The sequence below is a fragment of the Gossypium arboreum genome, chromosome 12 (genome assembly GCF_025698485.1).
Source record: "Gossypium arboreum isolate Shixiya-1 chromosome 12, ASM2569848v2, whole genome shotgun sequence".
Taxonomy (NCBI): domain Eukaryota; kingdom Viridiplantae; phylum Streptophyta; class Magnoliopsida; order Malvales; family Malvaceae; genus Gossypium; species Gossypium arboreum.
The window spans coordinates 112,317,302-112,339,450 of record NC_069081.1 but is presented as its reverse complement, the minus strand read 5'-3'; the positions used below and the strand labels follow the sequence as shown (position 1 = coordinate 112,339,450).

General features: G+C 34.9%; 4 protein-coding genes across 8 annotated transcripts; 2 read left to right on the top strand and 2 right to left on the bottom strand.

Annotated features, from left to right (window-relative positions):
- Nucleotides 1–395: 395 nt before the first annotated feature.
- On the bottom strand, nucleotides 396–1,399 carry LOC108478224 (23.6 kDa heat shock protein, mitochondrial). 2 transcript variants are annotated; one of them, XM_017780656.2, is made up of 2 exons: nucleotides 1,064–1,399; nucleotides 396–958 (listed from the first exon to the last, which is right to left on the bottom strand). In XM_017780656.2, the coding sequence occupies exons 1-2, from the start codon at nucleotides 1,275–1,277 to the stop codon at nucleotides 543–545; spliced, it is 630 nt and encodes a 209-aa protein (XP_017636145.1). In that variant the 5' UTR covers nucleotides 1,278–1,399; the 3' UTR covers nucleotides 396–542. The 2 variants fall into 2 exon arrangements, with proteins under 2 accessions (XP_017636145.1, XP_017636146.1); XM_017780657.2 differs by having other exon boundaries at nucleotides 1,067–1,399.
- A 3,442-nt stretch (nucleotides 1,400–4,841) lies between these two features.
- Nucleotides 4,842–9,379, top strand: LOC108479215 (conserved oligomeric Golgi complex subunit 7). The gene is made up of 10 exons (XM_017781678.2): nucleotides 4,842–5,334; nucleotides 5,614–5,703; nucleotides 5,832–5,951; nucleotides 6,052–6,153; nucleotides 6,265–6,542; nucleotides 6,910–7,055; nucleotides 7,177–7,375; nucleotides 7,666–8,326; nucleotides 8,496–8,828; nucleotides 8,960–9,379. The coding sequence occupies exons 1-10, from the start codon at nucleotides 5,050–5,052 to the stop codon at nucleotides 9,236–9,238; spliced, it is 2,493 nt and encodes an 830-aa protein (XP_017637167.1). The 5' UTR covers nucleotides 4,842–5,049; the 3' UTR covers nucleotides 9,239–9,379.
- A 336-nt stretch (nucleotides 9,380–9,715) lies between these two features.
- On the bottom strand, nucleotides 9,716–14,108 carry LOC108479217 (uncharacterized). 3 transcript variants are annotated; one of them, XM_017781679.2, is made up of 8 exons: nucleotides 13,859–14,108; nucleotides 13,616–13,744; nucleotides 13,294–13,333; nucleotides 11,644–11,719; nucleotides 11,342–11,542; nucleotides 10,918–11,130; nucleotides 10,439–10,833; nucleotides 9,716–10,339 (listed from the first exon to the last, which is right to left on the bottom strand). In XM_017781679.2, exons 1-7 carry the CDS (start codon nucleotides 13,899–13,901, stop codon nucleotides 10,483–10,485), a joined length of 1,053 nt encoding a protein of 350 aa, XP_017637168.1. In that variant the 5' UTR covers nucleotides 13,902–14,108; the 3' UTR covers nucleotides 9,716–10,339; nucleotides 10,439–10,482. The 3 variants fall into 3 exon arrangements, with proteins under 3 accessions (XP_017637168.1, XP_017637169.1, XP_052878590.1); XM_017781680.2 differs by having other exon boundaries at nucleotides 9,716–10,833; XM_053022630.1 differs by lacking the exon at nucleotides 13,859–14,108 and adding an exon at nucleotides 13,007–13,068 and having other exon boundaries at nucleotides 9,716–10,833; nucleotides 13,616–13,708.
- Nucleotides 14,109–16,797: 2,689 nt separating this feature from the next.
- LOC108476635 (NO-associated protein 1, chloroplastic/mitochondrial) lies at nucleotides 16,798–21,372 on the top strand. Of its 2 annotated transcripts, none has more exons than XM_017778907.2 (13): nucleotides 16,798–17,341; nucleotides 17,594–17,779; nucleotides 18,155–18,241; nucleotides 18,338–18,417; nucleotides 18,573–18,654; nucleotides 18,988–19,008; nucleotides 19,398–19,443; nucleotides 19,591–19,709; nucleotides 19,903–20,016; nucleotides 20,100–20,198; nucleotides 20,295–20,384; nucleotides 20,709–20,818; nucleotides 20,961–21,372. In XM_017778907.2, the coding sequence occupies exons 1-13, from the start codon at nucleotides 16,925–16,927 to the stop codon at nucleotides 21,208–21,210; spliced, it is 1,701 nt and encodes a 566-aa protein (XP_017634396.1). In that variant the 5' UTR covers nucleotides 16,798–16,924; the 3' UTR covers nucleotides 21,211–21,372. The 2 variants fall into 2 exon arrangements, with proteins under 2 accessions (XP_017634396.1, XP_052878465.1); XM_053022505.1 differs by having other exon boundaries at nucleotides 20,987–21,149.
- The last annotated feature ends 777 nt before the right edge of the window (nucleotides 21,373–22,149 follow it).

Genomic DNA, 22,149 nt, shown 5'->3' with positions numbered 1-22,149 from the left:
AAGTTTCAGCTTCTTCATAATTCTAATTTTATCTTTTCTATTTTTTTGACGCTCCCGTCATGTGACAAATTTCTCCGTCAAAGTTCAGGCACTTAAATGTATCGTTTTAACGTTGTTAAACAATTTGAGGACGCCTGCTATAACATTGGAATCGGTACAGCTCACAGTCACTTTCACACGTTCAAAGCTTAAAGGGTACCGTCGCAGAAGACGGATAAAAAAGCGAATTGGGGAAAAGCATTGCACCTCCGCAACTTCGAATGAAAGTGTCAGGGAGAAAGTTCAATGGTTGACGAGCACTAAACAAATTAGAACTTGTTCATCATCTGGTCACTAATTTCAAGTCCTTTTCTATGTGCAAGCAGAGCAAAAATCTAGATCCAAAATTAACAAGGTTTTCTGTTAACACAAAATGAAAGTTCTACATTAACATTACTCGTATTATATTCCAAGCCCTTATTATCAAAACTAATTACGTACAAGACCCACAGCCCCAAACCAACGAAAACCCACTTAGCCTCATCCGGACGCAACCAGTTAACTCAGTCAATTTGAACCTGAATCACATCATTCCTCTCCTCCTCCTTCATCTTTGGAACAACCACTTTGAGCACACCGTTTTTCATCTCAGCCTTAATCTGGTCAGTCTTGTAAACTTTTTCAGGCAAATGGATCCTGCTGGTGTACCTCCCGCCATTTTCCTCCTCTTTGGATTCTTTGGCCTCGCCTTTGATCACCAGAGTGTTCTGTTCCACAGACACTTTGACTTCCTCTTTTCCAAGCCCTGGCATATCAATCCTAAGGTTCAAGGAGTCATCCGTTTCCTTAGCGTCCCAGCTTCGGCGGAGACCACCTCCCATGCCACGGGAAGCGGAGAGAAATGGGCTCTCCATGAACTGATCCATCATGTTCAGGACTTGGCTCAGGCTCCTTGTTGGAGCAAAAGGATCGAACACATCTGCACATGAAAAAAGGCCGAAATCAGCATCAATTTTTGATACCCAGAAGGGAAAAAAAGGAGAAGAAGAAAGAACTCAAAATGGACCACGGAACGATGAGCAACTACCTGTCAAAAAACCGTCACCGCGGCGAGAAAGTGAACGCTGGCGTTCATCACTGAGGTCACGCTCGTCACCATCGTCGTCGAACTCACGCATGGCATTGGTGTTAAAGAGCCTGGAGGAGGATGGAGCAATGGCCATTGGGCGGACCACCCGCAAGGAGCTAGGGAGGATATTGCATGAGAGGAGCCTCTTGAGAGCTAGAGATGAAGCCATCACCGTTGATTGCTAAAAAATAAAATTTCTCAAACTTGCTTGTAGAGCACGAAGAAAGCTTACGAGCCAACACTGCTTTTGGAATTTCCGCCTGCTACAGATGGGTGAAATGGTGGGTTTTATATAACGAAAGGAGGAAGCTGCTAGAAGGATACTTGTCACATGTAGTGGCTGGAGATATGCTATTTTATTGGGCTTAGGCCTATTTGTCATTGAATTTTGCAATTTGCATTTCCTCTAGAAAAGTCGGGAACTCTCCTGGGTTTTAGGTGCAGACAGGGAAGGGAGGTATATATTTGCAACTTTTGTTGGTGATTTATTGGACACTTGATTTTAGGGAAAAAAAACTTAAAGATGTAAATCATGTTCATTTATGTGAAATAACGTAAATATGAAAAAAAAATTATCAGTAATCTAATAATTTAAAGGGTAAATTATTAAAATAGTCACTTTTATTTGCCTCATGTTTTATTTTAGTCATTTATATTTGAAATGTTATATTTTAGTAACGTACGTTATCGTTTTGTTACAAAATAGTCAATTTACTGTTAAGATTTATTACGTTCCAAACAACAGTCCAACATGCAAGTTGACATGTGTTTTAAATATTAACGGTGATATCAAGAAAAGTTAACTTTTTTTATGAAAATAGAATACAAAATTTTGCCCAGTTAATTTTTTTTGTTACCGTCAAAGAAGAGAATAGAAGAACAGAACGACAAAGAAGAAGAAGCCAACATTTCTAACTGCTTGCTATTTTTGTTGCCCAACTATATTGAGAATTTCATGATCGAATGAAAATTCAGGTAGAAAATTGTGTCTAAATTATGAGAATGGGAGAAGGCATTGCGTTTTTTCTACTGATTTGATCCACCTATCATATCTTATGCAAAGGTGGTTCTTGTTGGACTATTAAGGAAAGTGAGAAACTTGGAGAGGGAGAAGACAAAGGAGAGAATGATTTGGATTGTTGTAATAGTTGTGTTTCTTTTACTGCATTGGGTATCTAGGATTTAGAGGTTGGGTTAAGGGCATATATAGGGTATATATAGGGATAAACTGTTGCTTTAGAAATTATGGATGTATTTATTTTCGATTGTTGTGAGACTAAAAAGAAATGCAATTTAGATTTTTCTTGTTCTTTTCTGTGGTTATGCTCTTCTCTTTTTTATGGTAATAAAAAAAATTTAAACTAGGTAAAATATTGTATTTTATTTTCATAATTTTTTTTTCTCATCTCAACCGGATATTTATGTTGGCATTTAAAATAAATTTTAACTGCCACATTGAACTGCCGTTTGAAAGGTAACACAACTTAATGGTAGAGTGACTGCTTCGTAACAAAATGATAATGTAAGTGACTAAAACGTAACATTTTAAATATAAGTGACTAAAATATAACCTAAAATAAATAAAAATGACTATTTTAATAATTTACCCAAATTTAAAATATAGCTAACAGGGTCAAAGCAAAGGTGACGGAAAATTGCTAACACAGACCTTTGTCGAAACAAACAAAAGACATATCAGTGAATTTATTGATATTTATTTTTTTTATAATATATTTTGTTTTGTTGAAGCCTACATAAGAATAAGAGTGGTGTTATTGTTGAGAGACGAAGAGATATGGAGGTCGATCTTCGACTTTATCGTGGGGCTTGAAGCTTTCACGAGTCTGCTTGGGTAGACGAAAAGAATAGAAATAAAATACGGTAAAATTGAAAGAGGATATATACGTAGAATATTTTATTTTATTATTGGTGTATTTGATATAAAAGATGTAGAATTGGAAAATTTTATTTATTTTGATAGAGTTTTAAAAATAAAATAAAACATTTGTATAATTTTAATCTTTGATGTACTTCTCTCTCTATTTTTCACTTATAATCCTCTCAAATTAGAATCATTTGGTTCTATGCATTATAATAAAAAATGATAGCTTTTTTCTTTTTAATTTTTTATTAAATATTTTATCCAATGAATATTCGATACATTATTTTTTTAATTCACAAACAACTTTAAAAATTGACATGTCTCTCTTTTCTAAAATATTTATTTTTAATATTTTTTATATCTTTATACGACACTTGTCACCCTTAATCTTATTTGTGGAGTCTTAAAACTCTCGATAATGTATCAAATAATTTCTTTTTTTTTAAATTATCATTTGATATAAATGTTGTGGAGTCTTCTTTTTATTTTTTATTTCACAAATGAAATTAAGAATTTGTCATGTGTCTTATTTATTTAATTTTATTTTTAAATATCAATTAGAGACACATGACAAAATTTTTTGAAATGTAAATCTATTAATTCATTCAATTAATGGAACCATGCAATTTAGGAGAAAAAAATAACAAACACTCGTCATAAATGAGAGAGAACAAGCTACATCAGTAAAGGTTTTAGCCTCAACATCGATAGAACATTATAACACGTTGACAATTAGTTTTGTCGCAATTTAAGCACAACATATTTGAAGTGATTGCAAGCACTTAAGCACGATAAGGAAATCAGTCCCTGATGGTCCAAAGCAGCGAGCAAAAATTGACAAAAGAATTGAGCATTCACCAAAGCTACAAAGGACGATAATAAAACCATCCCTAAAATCACTTATAAAACTAAGATTATATGCATAAGCAAGATTAAAAACCATGCTACAAGAACAAATAAAAACTTCTAAAAATGAAGACTTATTAAACAATAGAAAAACAAATAAAAAAAACATATAAAACTTAAGACAACAAGGATCCACATCAACTTGTGAAATCATTTATTATTTTAAAATATTCTCAAAACAAAAATAGATTAAGAAGTTAATAAAGAGCCACCCATTTTCCAAGAAAAACTATTGGTGGCCGATAGAATTTTAGCGAGTTACAGGCACCGTCATTTATCCATCACAACTTGTGAAGACAATAAATATACCTACAAAATAGATCTGCAAACTAAAAAAGAAAAAAAGATATGTGGAGTGAATAAGAAGAAGATTTCTTAATCTCGTTTATGGAGTTAAAAAATTGGTAAAAATAACATTGAGGCCTTTGTATTAGATTCCAGATTACATTCTGCCCTTCTATTAAAAAAATTATTAAATTAGTCTCTGTACATTAGATCATAAGCAAACTGGTTATTTTTGTTAAAAATTTTATTCATTTCTACTGTTAAAATTGGAATGGCTAACAAAAATAATCAAACAGTGACATATGATATGTCACATGTACATTATGTTTTATAAGAATAAATTTTTAAAAGTAAAAATAAATGAAAATTTTAACAAAATAATCAATTTACTATTTGATCTGAGGACTAATTCACTCATTTTTTTTAATAAAAGAGATGAAAAAAAAAATTCCATTCGATTATACTTTTTAAAAAAAATTTATTTGATATTCTCTTCTATTAACCTTTCACTTTTCTACTATACTCTCACGTGGACATGGATATGTCTGTAGATTCCCAGAGAGACATGGGCTAAAGGCTTGAGTTTAGGTTTGGGTTTTGATCTGATTTGGATTGTTTTGGCCCAACGATCTTGGGTGAAAAACTTTGTTATTTTTTTTGTCAAATAAAAAGAAACTGATAATTTTGAAGAGAACCATCTAAACGTCACCGCAGAGGCCCAAAGGCAACTCCAACTCAACTCATCTCCCATACCGTCAGTCTGTCAGCACCAGCAAACCGCAACGAATACTCCCTCCGGAAAACAAAACGAACCGCCCTCTCTGTGCTAGATGACCCGTTAGCCTTTAGAAGTCGTAGAAAAGAAACGATGATGCTAGATCTAGGGCCATTTTCAGACGAAAAATTCGATCCGAAGAAATGGATAAACTCGGCGTGCAAGTCTCGGCACCCTCAAGACTCCCTTGACAAACACATGGTGGATCTCGAAATGAAGCTCCAAATGGTCTCCGAAGAGATCGCCGCTTCCCTCGAGGAGCAAAGTTCTGCTGCCCTCCTCCGTGTCCCTCGCGCCACCCGTGACGTTCTCCGTCTTCAGGATGATGCCGTTTCTCTTCGTAATTCTGTTGCCGGCATCCTCGACAAGCTCAAAAAGGTCTGCTCTTTTCCTTTCAGATCTTATATCATTTCAATGTTGCTCGAATATTTTTCGAGGTACTTGAAGTGTTCCTTGTACATCGGAGGTGAAAATCATAGTATTTGTTAGGTTTTGAGCTGATTTGAGATTTAATTCCTCTAAAATATACAGGTTTAAGCGAAAAGTTAATCTCAATTTTATATTTCGTCCTGTTCTAATGCCTTGGAATAGGATTTGATGTAGGTTTAATAATTAATTCATGGATCTGAAGATGAACTTAGTGCCTTTTATTTGCAGGCGGAGGGATCATCGGCTGAGTCTATAGCTGCTTTAGCTAAAGTTGACACTGTCAAGCAGCGAATGGAAGCTGCATATGAAACGCTGCAGGTGACAATCATTGATTATTTCATCCCGACTTTTCGCATATTGGACATTGAAGTTCATGTTAGTATCATTGATTATTGCATATGAAACACTGCAGCTAAGTATTTGTTTGGTTTTATCTGCAAAAACAGGATGCTGCCGGATTAACACAACTGAGTGCAACAGTGGAGGATGTGTTTGCCTCTGGGGATCTTCCACGGGCTGCAGAAACCTTGGCTAACATGAGGCATTGCTTATCTGCTGTCGGGGAGGTAACTGTATTTTTACCACTTTTCTATGATGTTATCTGATTTTCCATCCATTAAGTTTTATCTTTATGATTTAATTTTTTTCCCTTAAATTTGCTCTTAGGTGGCTGAGTTTGCAAATATCAGGAAGCAACTTGAGGTCTTAGAGGACAGGTTAGACACAATGGTCCAGCCTCGTCTCACGGATGCATTATCCAATCGCAAGGTTAGTATGTTCTGTACATGATATGCGTTGCTTTCTTTTACTTGCAATTCTATCATCCTTTTTTTTAACTAATAGACTCCTCTATACATTTATAATTGTTACACTATGCAGGTTGATGTTGCTCAAGATTTGCGAGGAATACTTATCCGAATTGGGAGATTCAAGTCTCTGGAGCTGCACTATACCAAAGTTCACCTCAAGCCCATAAAGCAACTGTGGGATGATTTTGACTCTGAGAAGAGAGTTAGTAAGCTTGCTAATGAAAAGAGTGAAGTTGAAAGGTTATCAAATAATAATGAACAGTCGAGTTCTCTGGCTGTATCTTTCTCAAGCTGGTTGCCAACTTTCTACGATGAGTTGCTACTCTACCTTGAACAAGAATGGAAGTGGTATTTATTATTGACATTTCAGTGCTCCACATTTTAATTCTCAATGATGTTTTCACATGCTTTCTTATTTTATTTTCTGGGAAATCTGAATTGCTTTAGAAATTTGCTGCAAAAGGCGTTCATTGCTTTGGAGTTTATTGTCCTCGCATTTTCTACATATATCTAATCAGATTGTGTTTTTATTTTTGAAGTTGCTTGTTCTACATTCATTAATGGAAGAAGGGTTTATGAAAGAGCCAAACATCAACTAAATTTGTCTTTCTTAATTGGAAATCGGCAAATATTACTGGATGTTAATGGAAAACTTTATTCTCTTCCAAAGAATAAAATGTTATGGATATGACCATTTACTGAACTCTTCTTCCAGGTGTATGTTTGCTTTTCCTGAGGATTATAAAACTCTTGTCCCAAAGCTTCTCATGGAGACTATGGCAGCTGTGGGTTCCAGTTTTGTCTCCCGCATCAACCTTGCTACTGGAGAGGTTGTTCCTGAAACAAAAGCATTTGCTAAGGGTAATAGTTAACTTTCATGATATTCCTTGAGTTATTACTGCATTGTTTGACCGATGTATCTGATTTCAGCTGAAGGAGAACTGATTATTTTTTCTTTCACACTCCTTGTTAATGGCATCAGGTATATTAGATATTTTATCTGGAGATATGCAAAAGGGTAGTAAGATTCAGACTAAGCATCTAGAAGCCCTGATTGATTTACATAATATGTCAGTAATCTTTGCAAGAAATATCCAGCACTTATTTTCAGAATCTGATACGGGAGTTTTAATGGACACGCTCAAGGCAGTGTACTATCCATATGAATCATTTAAACAGAGGTAAGCCATTACAAAGATAATAAAATGAAATGCCTCTTTTTTTTTGCCCTATTTTAACATCTAGAGGCACAAAGTCTACGGATTTTTCTGGTCCTTGGTAAACCTGTCACTGTCAAAGACTTGAGTTACATTTGGGTTTAGACTTTTTTCCCCTTCTAAGCGGAGGAAGATGTGGGAACCTTTTTCTTATGTCTGTTAGTTCTGATTAATGCGATTTTCTCTCTTTCCTATTACAGAGCATATTTTGGTGCTCTCTGGTTTTTTTAACGAGTAACTTGGATGTGCTATAGGTATGGACACATGGAACGTGCTATCCTCTCCTCTGAGATCGCTGGGGTGGATCTCAGGGGAGCTGTCACACGTGGTGTGGGAGCCCAGGGTATTGAACTTAGTGAGACTGTTCGAAGGATGGAAGAATCTATTCCTCAAGTTATCGTACTTCTTGAATCAGCTGTAGAGAGGTGCATCAACTTTACTGGTGGTTCAGAGGCAGATGAGTTGATTCTTGCACTTGATGACACAATGTTACAGTACATTTCTACCCTCCAAGACACCCTCAAATCACTTAGAGCTGTCTGTGGAGTGGACAACAAGGACATTGGCTTGGACAGGAAGGAAGGGGCTCAAAATTCAAGAAAAACTGATTTGATCTCTAATGAAGAGGAGTGGTCAATTGTTCAAGGAGCCTTGCAGATACTCACAGTGGCAGACTGTCTAACAAGCAGGTCTTCGGTCTTCGAAGCATCCTTGAGAGCTACTCTGGCTAGATTGAGCACAACTTTGTCACTTTCAGTATTTGGTTCAAGTTTGGATAATAACCAGCTACATGTTGCAAATGACGATGGAAATGGGGAGCCACCATTGGGTGGAAGAGCTGCCTTAGATGTCGCAGCTGTGCGGCTTGTTGATGTTCCTGAGAAGGCCCGGAAACTGTTTAACCTTTTAGATCAGGTATTTAAAAATAAAATCTACGCTTCCTTACGAAAGCAAGATGCAAGCCTCTTTTGTATAAATTACGAATGTCTAATCATTTCATGTGTTTTTTCTGGTGCTAGTCATCCATATGACACTGCATGCTTAATTGCTGAACGATGAGAATAATAAGTTGTTCATGGTGCAGTCTAAAGATCCCCGATTCCATGCACTTCCTCTTGCATCCCAAAGGGTAGCTGCATTTGCTGAAGCAGTGAATGAACTAGTGTATGACGTCCTCATATCCAAAGTACGACAACGTCTCAGCGAGGTATCTCGTATGCCAATCTGGTCTGCAGCCGAGGAACAAAGTGCTTTTCGTCTACCAACCTTCAGTGCATACCCTCAACCCTACGTGACAAGTGTTGGCGAATATCTTCTTACTTTGCCTCAACAATTGGAGCCACTTGCTGAGGGTATTTCTAATAGTGACGCCAACAATGATGAAGCACAGTTCTTTGCAACAGAATGGATGTTCAAGGTAGCATTCAATTCCCTTTTAACTATAAACAGCTAAAGATGGAAGGATATTTAATGTCTTCTTTTAGAATGATCATTTTGTTTTCTACCGTGCAAGAAACATTTATTATACATTGGTCTTGTGTTTGGAAGGTTGCTGAAGGCGCCACCGCCTTATACATGGAGCAGCTACGTGGAATCCAGTATATAACAGATGGTGGAGCACAGCAGCTGTCGGTTGATATCGAGTACTTGAGTAATGTGCTTTCTGCTCTTTCAATGCCAATTCCTCCGGTCCTGGCAACCTTTCAAACCTGTCTTGGGACTCCTAGAGATCAGTTAAAAGACCTGTTGAAGTCCGATAATGGGAACCAACTTGATCTTCCTACTGCTAACCTTGTGTGCAAAATTCGACGTCTGAATTTGGATTAGTAAATTTTACTCACAATTTTGTAATTTCAAAACAAACTCCGCAAACGAATCTTATAAGCCGCTATTGCCTAAATTCCTTTTTTTTTTTTTGAAATTTTCATCAATGAGAAAAGTGTATACCCGTTTCCTGATTTGAACAAATGTGCCATGGAAGGAACTGTTATAATTGAATATAATTTTTTGCTACATTTAACAGTTCTTGCTTAAATGCGCAGCGAAATAGCTAGATTTGAGTCATCATCTATCACCTTCATCCAGTTAAATGCCCTCGAAATTTACTTCCAAAATCATTTGGTCATAGCAACGTTGAGATCATTTCGTGTAGTCCAAATCATTTGGTCATAGCAACGTTGAGATCATCTCGGGATGTCTACTTGAGCCCGTAAAATTTATACTTGGATAAAGACTGATTTCGGACGCAGCAAAATTCTCTTGTTTTTCAGTTTTTAAATGATAAATGAAGCAATGCTATATGGCTTGTTCATGGACCAACTCATTAATTTTATTCCAACTTCCAAAATCAGAATTCAAGCTACAAAGAACAATGTTATGGAAACACATAGTAAATTCGTAATCATACAAACCCATCAGAAAGAACAAATGCAACCAACAATCCAATAGCTGAGCCTAGCCATTTACAGGACTAAAGGAAACAGTACTCTTTACATAAATCTATTGCAAGGGTTTTAAAAAACATAAGAAACGCGTCAAAGGTTACTTCTAGGTTCAAACCATCCCAGATTTTCCCTGTACTATTCCACAACAGCAAGCCGTTTCAAACAAATAATTGATACAAAAGCATCCACAAAGGCAATAACAGAGTAAGGAAGACAACTAAAGCATTGTGGTGCTGTAACCGAAATTTAATCTGTTACCTCAAATTTGGAAGATCATCATCTTTCTCAGCAGCTTGACTATAGATATAAGCATATGAAGGAAGAGGGGATAAAGAAGAGACTCAAAACAAAGCCCACGGATGCATGTTATAAATTTAGTCCAAACAAGATAAAAAGGAGTTAACAATAATATTGTTATACCTACCTCAACCCTTTTCCTCTCTAGTAATTTTGATGAAAGGGAGTTGGTATAGTCCCAACAAAGCTGTGAGTTACCAAGAAAAAAGTTTCATCCATGATGACAAAATTTAGCACTACTCCAAAAGCACACGTTTATAAACTAGAAATAAAATAAGAGGTCTACCTCATTGGCTTTCAAAGCCAAAACATCTATTGTACAGAATGGCACTAATATCGGCGAACAGGACTTCTCGAGGACCTCCTGTGACTATGTCTACCAGGTGAACGGGACCTGCTGCGATTATGGTGCCTATCCCTGCCTCCATCTCTACCATTCTTGTACCTCCATTCTCTCTCTCCATCCCTACTACCTCTCCCGCTCCACTCTCGAGACCTTTCACGATCCAAATCACGATCCTGGTATCTGTCAGAATCCTTGTCTCGATCGCAATATTTGTCTCTATCCCCTGAATCACTTCTGCTCCTCCTACTCTGATATTCCTTCTTCTGCTTTCTCCGTTCTTCAGCTTCTTTTTCTCTAGCTAATTTTTCCTCTTCCCTTGCTTTCTCCTTTGCTTCCTGAAAGTTCATTCAGACTTTTCACTCACAGCAAAAGGTTAAACAAACTGAGGCCCACAAATCATTCTACACAGAAACATTTACCTTGAACTCAGAGATGAAATCCCGAACCATTCCATAACCAATATGTTGCTTTCCTGTAACATGGGACTGAGTTCTCTCAGCAGCATCATTAGCAACTAGAAAAGATCCACAAACCTCACACAGAGCCATTTTTTTCTCCTGCGCAAGCATCAATACTTTATCATTCTGAGGTTGCTGAGTCAACACTGTCTTCTCAGCATTAAGTGCCTCCACCTAAACAAATATCACAGGTCAAGCTTCAAAACGTGAACTGTCTATCATGATAAATTTATAAATCAGGTGCAAAATGAATAAAATAATCATATTAAAGAGGCAGTCAAACAGAAACATAATTTGTCTGTCTAGGATGTGGCAACATTTACTGAACAATATCTCACGACTTTTGGATCAATTACTAAAAGCGAATGGAAAACCTTAACAACACCTTTCTCATAAGTGCCTCAGCTTCATCCACCTTTCCAGCTTCGCCAAGACTCTCCACTTGCTCCAGCAGATTTTTTATTTTTTCCTCCAAGACAGATAACTGTTCAGACTTCTCTGCAGATAGTGGAGCAGGTGGTGCTGGCTCCACCTCTTGAGCAAGGCGTTCTCGTCCTCGCCTAACTCTTCTGTCAAGGTCCATCACCTGGGGGTGTAGGCATGTTATGAAATATATAAAAATTACAACTGTTGTCGCAAGAAATCAAGAGGGCTGTTAAGTTAAAAAGATAGAACAATGGAACCCACCAATTTCTCACAGAACTTAGCCAGTTCAGCTTCAAATTTGGGCACATAAGCATCGTGTCTGGAGGACTTCTCAAAACTAAAGTCACAAATTTCAAAAACCAACTTAAAATACAAATACCACAAGAAAAATGCATGTTGATCAGGAAAGGCAAAACTGGTCCAGACAACTCAACCTCCAAAGTCAGGCAGCAAAACAGCTAATAGACAAGCTATTTTTGTAAACAAAGCAAGGGCCAGAATGCAATTTATAGGGAAAATATCAAGCAGCAATTTAGCAGATGGGACAAACAAATGGCCAGCCACACCAGATACTAAAGTAGCACCAATAATATAACTTAAACTATGGTGCTCTTTAGATCACAAATTTTCCCCGTGCTTCTTATATACAAGGAAAGTTAGCTATAAGTGTGAGGCAGGTGTTACTAGTTTTAAAAACTGTACTGCATCCAAAATATACATATTGAAAATGAATTAAAATAATTTTTTCTCAGCTGATATTACTATATATTACATGGGGATTTCATGTTCCCCCGCAGATTAACCCCTATGGGAACATCAAAACCTTATGGTCGCTTTAATTAATGAATTTGTGTTAAATTGGACTTCATTCTTGCAACAATACCATCTCATCATTTGACATATCAGATGAGGTAAGGACAAGTGATCTCAGAAGGCAAAGTATACCCAAAAAATGTTTCAAAAAGGATGATGATCTGAGACGGGTCAAAAGGGAAAAGATCAGACCAAGTTACACTTCTGTGTGCATCACTCACCCATTTACATGATCCAGGAATGATACCATTAATAAAACCAACAGAGAAGTAATGTTAAAAAATCCAGAAAGTCACTAGGATCCAAAAACATATAAAAGTAGACGAGCAATTTTATTGCAAGTAATCAAGCCCCTATTACTTGGTAAAAAAAATGCCCCGATTATCTCTGATGATGCTGATCATGATGGCAATAACTTGAACTGAGGATACTAGGAGGAGGAAAATCTAATAGCAAGGTTTTGAGGGCTAAACATCAATGACATGGAACAATAATTAGCAGGGGGTCAAGAGCTACACATTGATGGCATGGAACAAGTCAATTACCTTCATATCAATTTACGCAATTAGAATTTTCATGACTAATACCACACCAAATTACATAGAATATATATTTTTTCCCCATTTCCCCTAGTAAAATAAATTGAGGTCCTAAAGCATTTCTTTGTAAGAAGGTTTAGGAAGGATCTGACATAAAACATCCTATGTTTTTTTTTTTTCTTTTTTTGCCAATAACATCTTATGTTGAAGAGAGTTCAATTATCTCTCCGTACCCCTTGCAAAAATCTGATCAAAATGTTTAGATCAGTTACCTCAAAAAGAAAAACCAGCAACACCTTAGCATACCGCGAGTAATGCATATTTAAGTTCCATCCTACATGGACATATGAAGCAGCTAACTTAATGAGGCAAATACAAGATCAATAATATTCTGGGAAAAGTTTATTAGAACTTTACTATTAACCACTCAGGCTATGCAGGGTTAAAAAGCCCAACAGACTAAGCACAGGCATTTAAACAGCTATTTGCGATGCATTTGTACAAAAAGAAAATCTCACAGCATAGATATCTAAAAAAAAGAATGCTTATTGAATCCCACCTTTCTTTCAATTTTGGATCATGAACTCTAGGGCATTGTCCTGATGCACCAAAACAGAACACCACAAAACATTAAACAGTCATTAAACTTTCACATTCTCTAAACGCAGCTCCTTAGTTACTACTAAGGCATGACGCAGCTAAAGAAATTTAAGATTTATAACCAAAAAACTTAGCCACCTCAGCAACTATGAGATATAGAATAATCAAATTTAGTAAAAAATTCTCTTATTATGTAATCAATTTTCCCAAACCTAACATGTACATATAGTCATATTCTCATGAAAGAAAGAGCAAGTGAAAAATTAAAATTGAAAACGCACCGAGATCACTCCGAGTGTTGACGAAGAGGTCGTGAGGACAAAAGCGAACCATATAAAATGCACAAACCTCTTTGTCATCCCATCGAAGTTCCCTGTATCCCTTTTTCTCTTCCTCCGTTAAATTACGAGCTATAAAATTTCAACAAGAAAAAATCGTTAGAAAAAAGTCCAAAAAAATAATCTCGTATTAAACACAAGAAATTAGACAAATATCAACCAAACAAATATGATATTTCCAAATACCCGTTCCCATGAGTTCATCAAGCAGAGCTCGTTGTGCATCCATGACTTGGAATCGAAATTGTGAGAAAAGGTTAAAGAATTTGAGGATGTTCTCGTAAATAGAATCCTTTTCCTTTTAAAGCAAATGGAAAGGAAAGAGATTTAGGGTTTTGCACAGGGAGAGGCGCAGTAGAATCTTATTAATTTTGTTTTATTTTAAAGCTAACTGTGAACCCTGGCTTGAACAAGTGTTACACAGCTTTGAGCAAACGACCGTGAAAAATCTTTACCAAAGTTTTATTTAGATTCAATTTTCTACTATGGGTAAATTTTGTATTTTTAACTTTTATACTATTTCTTTTTAATTTTAAAATTAGCATTTACATCATGGTTAAATTCATTAAATTTAATTTTATATAAGTAGAATGCTTATATTTTATATTTATTTATTTTTTAATATCTTTATATTTTTTAAAATTTAAAATTTTAATGTTAACTTTAGCAGTTAAATACATTAATTAAAATAAAATGAGGATAATATGTAAATAATAAGTAGATATAATGTTACACATGTGATAATATATTTGGCATAATTTTTTTAAAATAATAAAATTTAACTAATATTTTTTATTAGAGTCGAAATTTTAAATTTTAGAAAAATACATAAATAAAAATCACCAAATTTGAACCCAGAATTTCCAAAGTTGTAATTTACATTATAAGGTAACACTAATTAAATTTATTAAGAACAAAATCAGTTTGAAAACTCAAAACCGTCGACCTTGATTACCTTGGTTGAATAAATTGAAAACTAGCTAAATCTATTTGTTTTGTGAGCTCACTTTGTTACAATTGTTTAACTGCAAAGTAAATGATTATATTGTTTTATTTCAGTAGTTACAATCTGAACTATAAAAAAAAAAAATCCACGTTCCTTTTACTTTACCTAAATTAAAATTTTAATCTAAACAAAACAAAAATTGCTCAGATATTATTTTAGCTAAGAATGAATAAAACCAGCAATGGCACCGAAGATGAAATATAGAGTCCCTCTATCCTTGTGGCTAGTGGAGAACAGCCATAGGACCGGATTTGTCATAAAATTGAGATTATTTCCTTTCCTTCCTTATCAGAGAGGGGGGATTGATTCTGTGAAAGATAGGATCAGTAAATGGAAATTCACTGAGATTTAATCTTTGTGAGATCTTCAATAGTGGTATCGAGGGTGTCTTTAGAGTGTACCTCTCTAAAATTTTGATTTAAAATTATCTTAATTTATCAACCAACGAAGAATTACTAAAACATTTGACCTTTTACACATTACAATACAAAGAATTAATCAATCAAATAATAAATAAGAAATGGGTTAATTTAAAAATAAATAAATTGCTTGTCGTTAAATATTATTATCGTCAGACTTAAACTTAACTAAAATAACAAAATAAGAGTTCTGCCCCCTTTTTCCCTGAGTTAAGGTTAAGTAAAGGAAGACAAGGGAATGGGTTTGATTCGGCAATTTTTCTCCTATTCATGTATGATAGATACGCAAGTTCTCCTTCCTATTTCGTAAGATAATTAGTAGATCTAATCATGAGTTGGGTCATTAATTCAAATCTGAAAACTTGTTCGAAAAGTGAGAGGATGTTAGCAAAATATAAGCTCGAAAAATAAGTTTGGACAAAAAAAAAAAAAGACTCCTTTAGAAAAAAAAAAAAAGAGCCGAGTTTCAAGCAAGACATTTTGGCTTGCCCGGGCCAAATTTGACAAAAAATGTTTTTGTTGTTGTTTGCTGTTGTTAATTGCTGATAATTTTTTTTTGTTTTATTAGTGTTATAGGGTTTAAAGTTTACAGTTTAGTGTATTTGATATATTATATTTTTTAAAATTTTTTTTATATAAAAAATAATCTAAAAAAATTAATACGAGTGGACCAAATTGAACTCAAATTAGTATTTTCTTATCTGAATTAAGTTTAGACAAAAATTTAGACTCATTTTTTGAATTTAAACTTAAAAAACAGTCCTAATATTTTGTACCGGCCCCGTCATGATTAGCTCTATAATGGAGGGCCTTAGTTCGCGGAAAAGAAAAACCTTAAAAACTGCTAGTGGAGTGGGGTGGCACTGGCAGCATTTTGCTGATTTTATTTATGGTACTGCCAGATTTCTAGCCCAATGTTACTACCTCATAAACATCAAATTATAAATAACAAGCTCTAGAAGTAGTGAGATATCATCTATTTACGTGTGTTTGATGTTGTATTCTCCAACTTGAAGGAGAGGTTACCGTGATGTATCTTTTTATGCATTTTTGGTGAGTATTGTATTAGGTGGGTGAGAGCTCAACTTCATGGATTGAAATCTCTTGCAAGATGAATGTGATTTAAAGGAGATTCAAATTTACGTTCTACTTAAAAGACTTCATCAACTCACCCAATCTCAAATCCCAATATTTCATCTTTTGCTTACCTAGAATTCATTTGTTGAACAGAGTGAATTATGGGAATCCACTTTGGTAATAGTATTATAAATATTAGGTGAAATTTTGCTATTAGTCCCTATACTTTGTGAAAGTTATGTTTTTATTTCTTTTACTTTAATTTGTACTTTTTCAAAAATTAAAACTTTAATCATTACCAAACCATAAGCCACACGCCAAATATATTATCATATATATAATTTCATGTCAATTTATTATTTTTACATATTACTTACTAAAATTCTATTAATAGATTGATAACTATCATTTACGTTAGTAATTGAATTTGACCAAACATATTTAACTATCACTGTACAAATCAAAAATAAAATTTTAAAATTCAAAAAGTATTAGATTAAAATTGATCAAGTAAAAAAAGTACATGACTAGAATTGATCAAATTAAAATACAGGGACTAAATCTATAAATTTAGCAAAAGTATAGGCACTAATAACAGAATTTAACCTAATATTACCACCCATTCCCCTCTCCCTTCAATATCATCATCATCATCCTTCGAGTTTAGTGTGTTACATCTTCCCACGCTAACTAAAACCCCTCCATCCCACTGTGAAAGTGTAAAACCTCAACGAGACAAAACGGTCGCTGATGGCGCTCAAAACCCCTTCCACATTTCTCTCTCCTCTCTTTCTTCCGAAGCACTACACTCTCTCTATCTTCAACCCCGTATCCCTCAATATTTACAGAAAACCCACTCCCCTTTCCTGCAAATCCACTCACTCCCACTCCCCATCTCAGTTGCCACTCTCCGATACGAAATTGCTTTCTTCCGAACCCGAAGGAACTGGTGCAGCTTCTCCGACCCGGGGAGACCGGTTTCTCGAAAGGCAACAGGCTGACGAGGCTGCCAAGCTTCTTATAAAGGAGATAAAGAAGACTAAGAAGAAGACGAAGAAGGTTTTGAAGGTTAATACGGCAACCGCCTGTTGTTATGGTTGCGGAGCTCCATTGCAGACTTCGGAGGTGGATGCTCCGGGTTTTGTGGATATGGACACCTATGAATTGGTATTGAACTTCAACTTTGACATTTTAAAAATTAGTTTTTTTTTTTCTGGATTGGTCGAATGCACTTGGTTTTAGTGTAAATGCCCGTTACATTTTAATATGATATTTTTCTATTAGCAAAATTGTAAAGGTAGTTGTTCGGAAATTGATTAAATTCCCCCCTCCTCCCCCCTCCCTTTTTTTTTTTGCTTGAATAAGTTAAAGTTTCTGGTCAAATTGGGTAGCTGATTTAGTACTGTTTTATGACTGCAGAAGAAGAAGCACCACCAGCTAAGAACGATTCTTTGTGGGAGATGTAGGCTTTTATCTCATGGGCATATGATCACTGCTGTTGGTGGGAATGGAGGTTATTCTGGGGGGAAGCAGTTTGTTTCAGCTGATGAGCTTCGGGAAAAGCTCTCTCACTTGCGATATGAGAAGGCTTTGATTGTTAAATTGGTGAGTTTATATAGTTTTAAATTCCAGACCAAATTAATGGAATCTTTCGAGAACTTTTTTCATTTACTTGTGAATTTTGGTGATATGATAATTGCATGGAACTTACCATTTTATTGTTAGTTAAAAACCGAGATCCACCCATTTTTTTGTAATCAAAGAGTAGCTGAATAAAATGCTTATGATAATAATGAATGCCAAGTAAATAAACTTATTATTATAGGCTATCTTCTAGTAAGTGACTGAATATTTTCCATTTGCTCCAATGATGACTTCTCTTCACAAGGATTTAACTATGTTTCAAACTTTATTATAAATTCAATGTTACACAAAATGATCAGGATGTTTTCCTGACTCCTTTTGACCAATTACTTTTAGGTTGATATTGTGGACTTCAATGGCAGCTTTTTATCTCGTGTGCGTGATCTTGCTGGTGCAAATCCTATAATACTAGTTGTGACTAAGGTAGTAATCTGCACTTTTGGGCTATTATCCAATCAATAATTTTATGACATATGCTTTGCAACAATGCTGACTATAAGGTGTTTGCTTTTCTCTCAGGTTGATCTTCTTCCAAAAGGGACTGATTTTAATTGTGTGGGTGATTGGGTTGTGGAGGCCATTACAAAGAAGAAGCTTAAGTAAGAAGTGGTTTCACTGGAAATTATTCAAAGAATTGATGTTGGATCTATCTCATTTAACTTTTTATGAATATTTAGCTCCTTTCAATATTTGTTTCTTATAGTTTCACTTCAAAGCTTAGCATGTTTTTGATTCAATGTGTCCTGCTTTGCAGTGTCTTGAGTGTGCATCTTACTAGCTCAAAGTCTTTAGTAGGGATTGCTGGAGTTGCATCAGAAATCCAAAAGGAGAAGAAGGTTTGTATTGGTCCTTATATATATTTTCATCAATAAGATTTGAGATATGTTGTGCTTCATATTAAATGCTTGTGAAACATGTTCAAATTGGTATCTCCTGAACCGAAAATGAAATAAATGTCACCTTATACCTGTGATGAAGTCCAGAACATTTCTAATCTACATTTGGTTTATGAAGTGGTTACCACTGCACTAAGCCCTGAAGTTTTCTTCTATGCAATTAATGTTCCATTTTATGTAACTTGTTACTATAGAAATGACTTTAACCCTTTATGATCTGGTTTCCTTCATATTCCTTTGCTTAACTTCTTTACCTTGACTCTTCTGATGCAGGGACGGGATGTGTACATTCTGGTTAGTAAGTCTTGAAGTGGAAGCTTATTGTAGATTTACAGAGTGGAGTTGCAATTACTTTTTTTTCCTGCTAAAGTTACCTTTTTGAAATCCTTTTTTCCTTTACATCATCTCTTCCAACCTTTTATTCTCATTGCTAGTTTCTTTATTGCATGATCATAATTGCAAAATGGGTTCCTAACTGCATTTGGCTGTCATACGTGTACTCTGCTACTCGTATGTCCAGGGGTAACATGAATAAATATCTTTGTTTTGCTTTCCACATTTCATGTGTCTGGCCGAAGGTACTTTATCTGTTTTAATCACAGTGTTGAACAGCTTTGATTTGGTATAAATTTAAATTGTATTCATATAAGTTGTTTTATATTTTCATTTGATCATTCTTACAGGGATCAGCAAATGTGGGAAAATCTGCATTCATAAGTGCCTTACTAAGTAAGTTCATTTAATTTTATCCCGGGTTGTCTATATGAATTCATCTCCCACTTTTGCTCATTCTTCTGTGATAATTTAAATGCTTTATCTAATTTCATACAATAATGGAGTACTGAACATCTTACAATCTGGCCCATGAAACATCAGAAATGATGGCACAAAGGGATCCAGCAGCTGCAGCGGCACAAAAGTACAAACCAATACAATCAGCTGTTCCCGGAACTACTTTAGGACCAATCCAGATTGATCCTTTCCTTGGAGGAGGGGTATGCATTATCAGTTCATTGCCTGAACTTCATCCTAGCCCCTGGCACCATGTTTTCATTTTTTTCAAGGATCTTTTGGGGCTTTTAGTTAGTCTCCTGATTAGTTCTAAACCAGATAAAATTAGTTTTAGCAGTCCTTGTCTATTAAGTTTTATAATATTGACCAATCATTCATGTTATTGTCTTCTTGCAGAAATTATATGATACACCAGGGGTTCATCTTCACCATAGGCAAGCTGCAGTAGTCCACTCAGAAGATTTACCTATCCTTGCTCCTCAAAGTCGGCTCAGAGGTCAATCATTCCCTGTACGTTTTGTTTGAAAGATCCGTGACACCCTGTTAAATTCTTTATATTCTTTCTTCTTACGATGTTCCCCAAGGGTTGCCAGGTCTCCTCCAAAAATGGGATGGTAGGGAAATTCAATTCCGATGGCTTAAATGGGTTCTCAATATTTTGGGGTGGCCTTGTCAGAATTGATGTCTTGAAGGTCCTAATAATTTTGTTTCATGTATAGTCAGTTATGAGACCGGTTGTCATTGATGTGCAGTGTCTACTGAATCTGTTACATTCTTGATGCTTTTAGGTTCTCCCAGAGACATGTTTGACATTTTATGGGCCAAAGAAGTTACCCATTCATGCTGTACCTACTCATGAAGCAGATGAATTTTACAAGGTAATCAAGACTACGTGACAATTATGAGTTCTGCTTACTGCTTTCCCATGATATACTTCCACTTAGACTAAATCTGCTACAATTACGCAATATGTAGTTAGCAGTAATCAATATATACATACACATTTTCTGAGATAACCGTATTAAGTATCTTGAACACTAATTCAAGTTGCTAACTCTCTCGTAGGCTATGGAGTGAATATGGCCATCTTAAATTTGAATGACTAAGCTTCTGAGACATCTAGCTAATAAAATTTCTTCTCAACAACTTATTATGAGGCACCTGTTATTGTTATTAGTAGATAATTGACCTAATTGCTGCAGAAAGAACTTGGAGTTTTGTTGACACCACCAACTGGAAAAGATCGAGCAGGTGAATGGAGAGGACTGGAGACAGTGCAGCAATTGCAAATAAACTTTGAGGATGCTGAAAGGTGCAATTTGAGTTTATATTTCATGGTTATATTGCTTCAGAATCCTTGTTTTGGTTAACTTGTACCGAATAAAACCTATTCCTGTTTGTATAATTAGTTACTTGCTTAATTTGAAATATGTCAAAATTTGTTGCTTGGACAGACCTGCTAGTGATGTGGCTATTTCAGGACTGGGGTGGATCACCATTGAACCGAGACGCGAGTCACTTGGAATATCTGAAAGTAATTTTTCAGAAACAACCAAACAATTGGATATTGTGGTCCATGTACCCAAGCCAGTTGAGATTTTCGTTCGGCCTTCAATACCCGTCGGTAAAGCTGGAGCAGAATGGTACCAATATCGTGAGTTAACAGAAAAGGAAGAAGAAATAAGACCAAAGTGGTACTTTTGAGGGCTTTTTGTTTATATGTTTATTTGTTTTCTTGATTTTCTATGTATGCGCCACTAATTTAATTGGCATGTTATTGTTCGTTAAGTTTAGAAATGTTTATGCCATTGCTGTATGCTCATAGTGAAACTGAGGATACAGAGAGGAGTTTGCTTGTTCCACAAATTTTGTTTGTAAAAGTTAGAACAACTTGTAATACCATACAGTGTAGAAAGAAAAAAGTGAACATTTATTTTCTCATCGGATCGGGAATCCCAAATCTTTTAACTATATCAAAGTACTAAGGTATAGAGGTCTAACCCTTCAAAAAAAAAAAAAATCGTAAACTTAGTTTAGAATTATAAATTTGTTAATATTTTTGTTTAAATTTACATTCATTAATATTAATTCAATTCGTTTTATTTTATTTTTTAATCAATCAAGTGTATTTATGTCAGTAAATGTTATATAATTTTATGCACAATTTTATTCGTGGGTTTTGACCGTGAGTGTAATTATTAAAATAGTAATTACTAATTTATTAGATATATAACACTTTTAAAGATTTATAATATAATCATGACTTTATAAAATATAGGTATTTATCTTTAGGTCATATATTTATGAGTCTTGATACTCATTAGTAGAGTCGGCCAAGCATATATATTTTAGGGTCAGAATCGGCCAACATATTAAGGCACTAAAATTTCTTGTAACATAAACTTTTATGATTTTTGAACAAAAGAATAAATTAAAATAAAGTATCATCTAAAATTTTAATATAAATTTTTGTTATAATTTTATAAAATGCATGTAGTTATAATCTAAATTTTATAATTTATATAATATAACTTCTAACAAGCAGTTTTTATTTTTGTAACTTGTTTATGCATGTTTATATTCATACGCGTCTAAATTTCTAATATAAATTTTATAACTTGTATAAAAATAATTGGATTTGGG

Bases quoted from the DNA above. Each gene is read 5' to 3' on its own strand.
- LOC108478224 (XM_017780656.2), bottom strand. From the start codon at position 1,277: ATGGCTTCATCTCTAGCTCTCAAGAGGCTCCTCTCATGCAATATCCTC. The intron at 959-1,063 runs GTTGCTCATCGT...TTTCATGTGCAG, and splicing joins TGACGGTTTTTTGACAGGTA to ATGTGTTCGATCCTTTTGCT.
- LOC108479215 (XM_017781678.2), top strand. From the start codon at position 5,050: ATGATGCTAGATCTAGGGCCATTTTCAGACGAAAAATTCGATCCGAAG. The intron at 5,952-6,051 runs GTAACTGTATTT...ATTTGCTCTTAG, and splicing joins GCTTATCTGCTGTCGGGGAG to GTGGCTGAGTTTGCAAATAT. The intron at 7,056-7,176 runs GTAATAGTTAAC...TAATGGCATCAG, and splicing joins AACAAAAGCATTTGCTAAGG to GTATATTAGATATTTTATCT.
- LOC108479217 (XM_017781680.2), bottom strand. From the start codon at position 13,901: ATGGATGCACAACGAGCTCTGCTTGATGAACTCATGGGAACGG. The intron at 11,543-11,643 runs GTGGGTTCCATT...CTACACCCCCAG, and splicing joins CTAAGTTCTGTGAGAAATTG to GTGATGGACCTTGACAGAAG. The intron at 10,834-10,917 runs GTAAATGTTTCT...ATGAACTTTCAG, and splicing joins ATTTCATCTCTGAGTTCAAG to GAAGCAAAGGAGAAAGCAAG.
- LOC108476635 (XM_017778907.2), top strand. From the start codon at position 16,925: ATGGCGCTCAAAACCCCTTCCACATTTCTCTCTCCTCTCTTTCTTCCG. The intron at 19,009-19,397 runs GTTAGTAAGTCT...TCATTCTTACAG, and splicing joins GACGGGATGTGTACATTCTG to GGATCAGCAAATGTGGGAAA. The intron at 20,199-20,294 runs GTCCTAATAATT...TGATGCTTTTAG, and splicing joins TCAGAATTGATGTCTTGAAG to GTTCTCCCAGAGACATGTTT.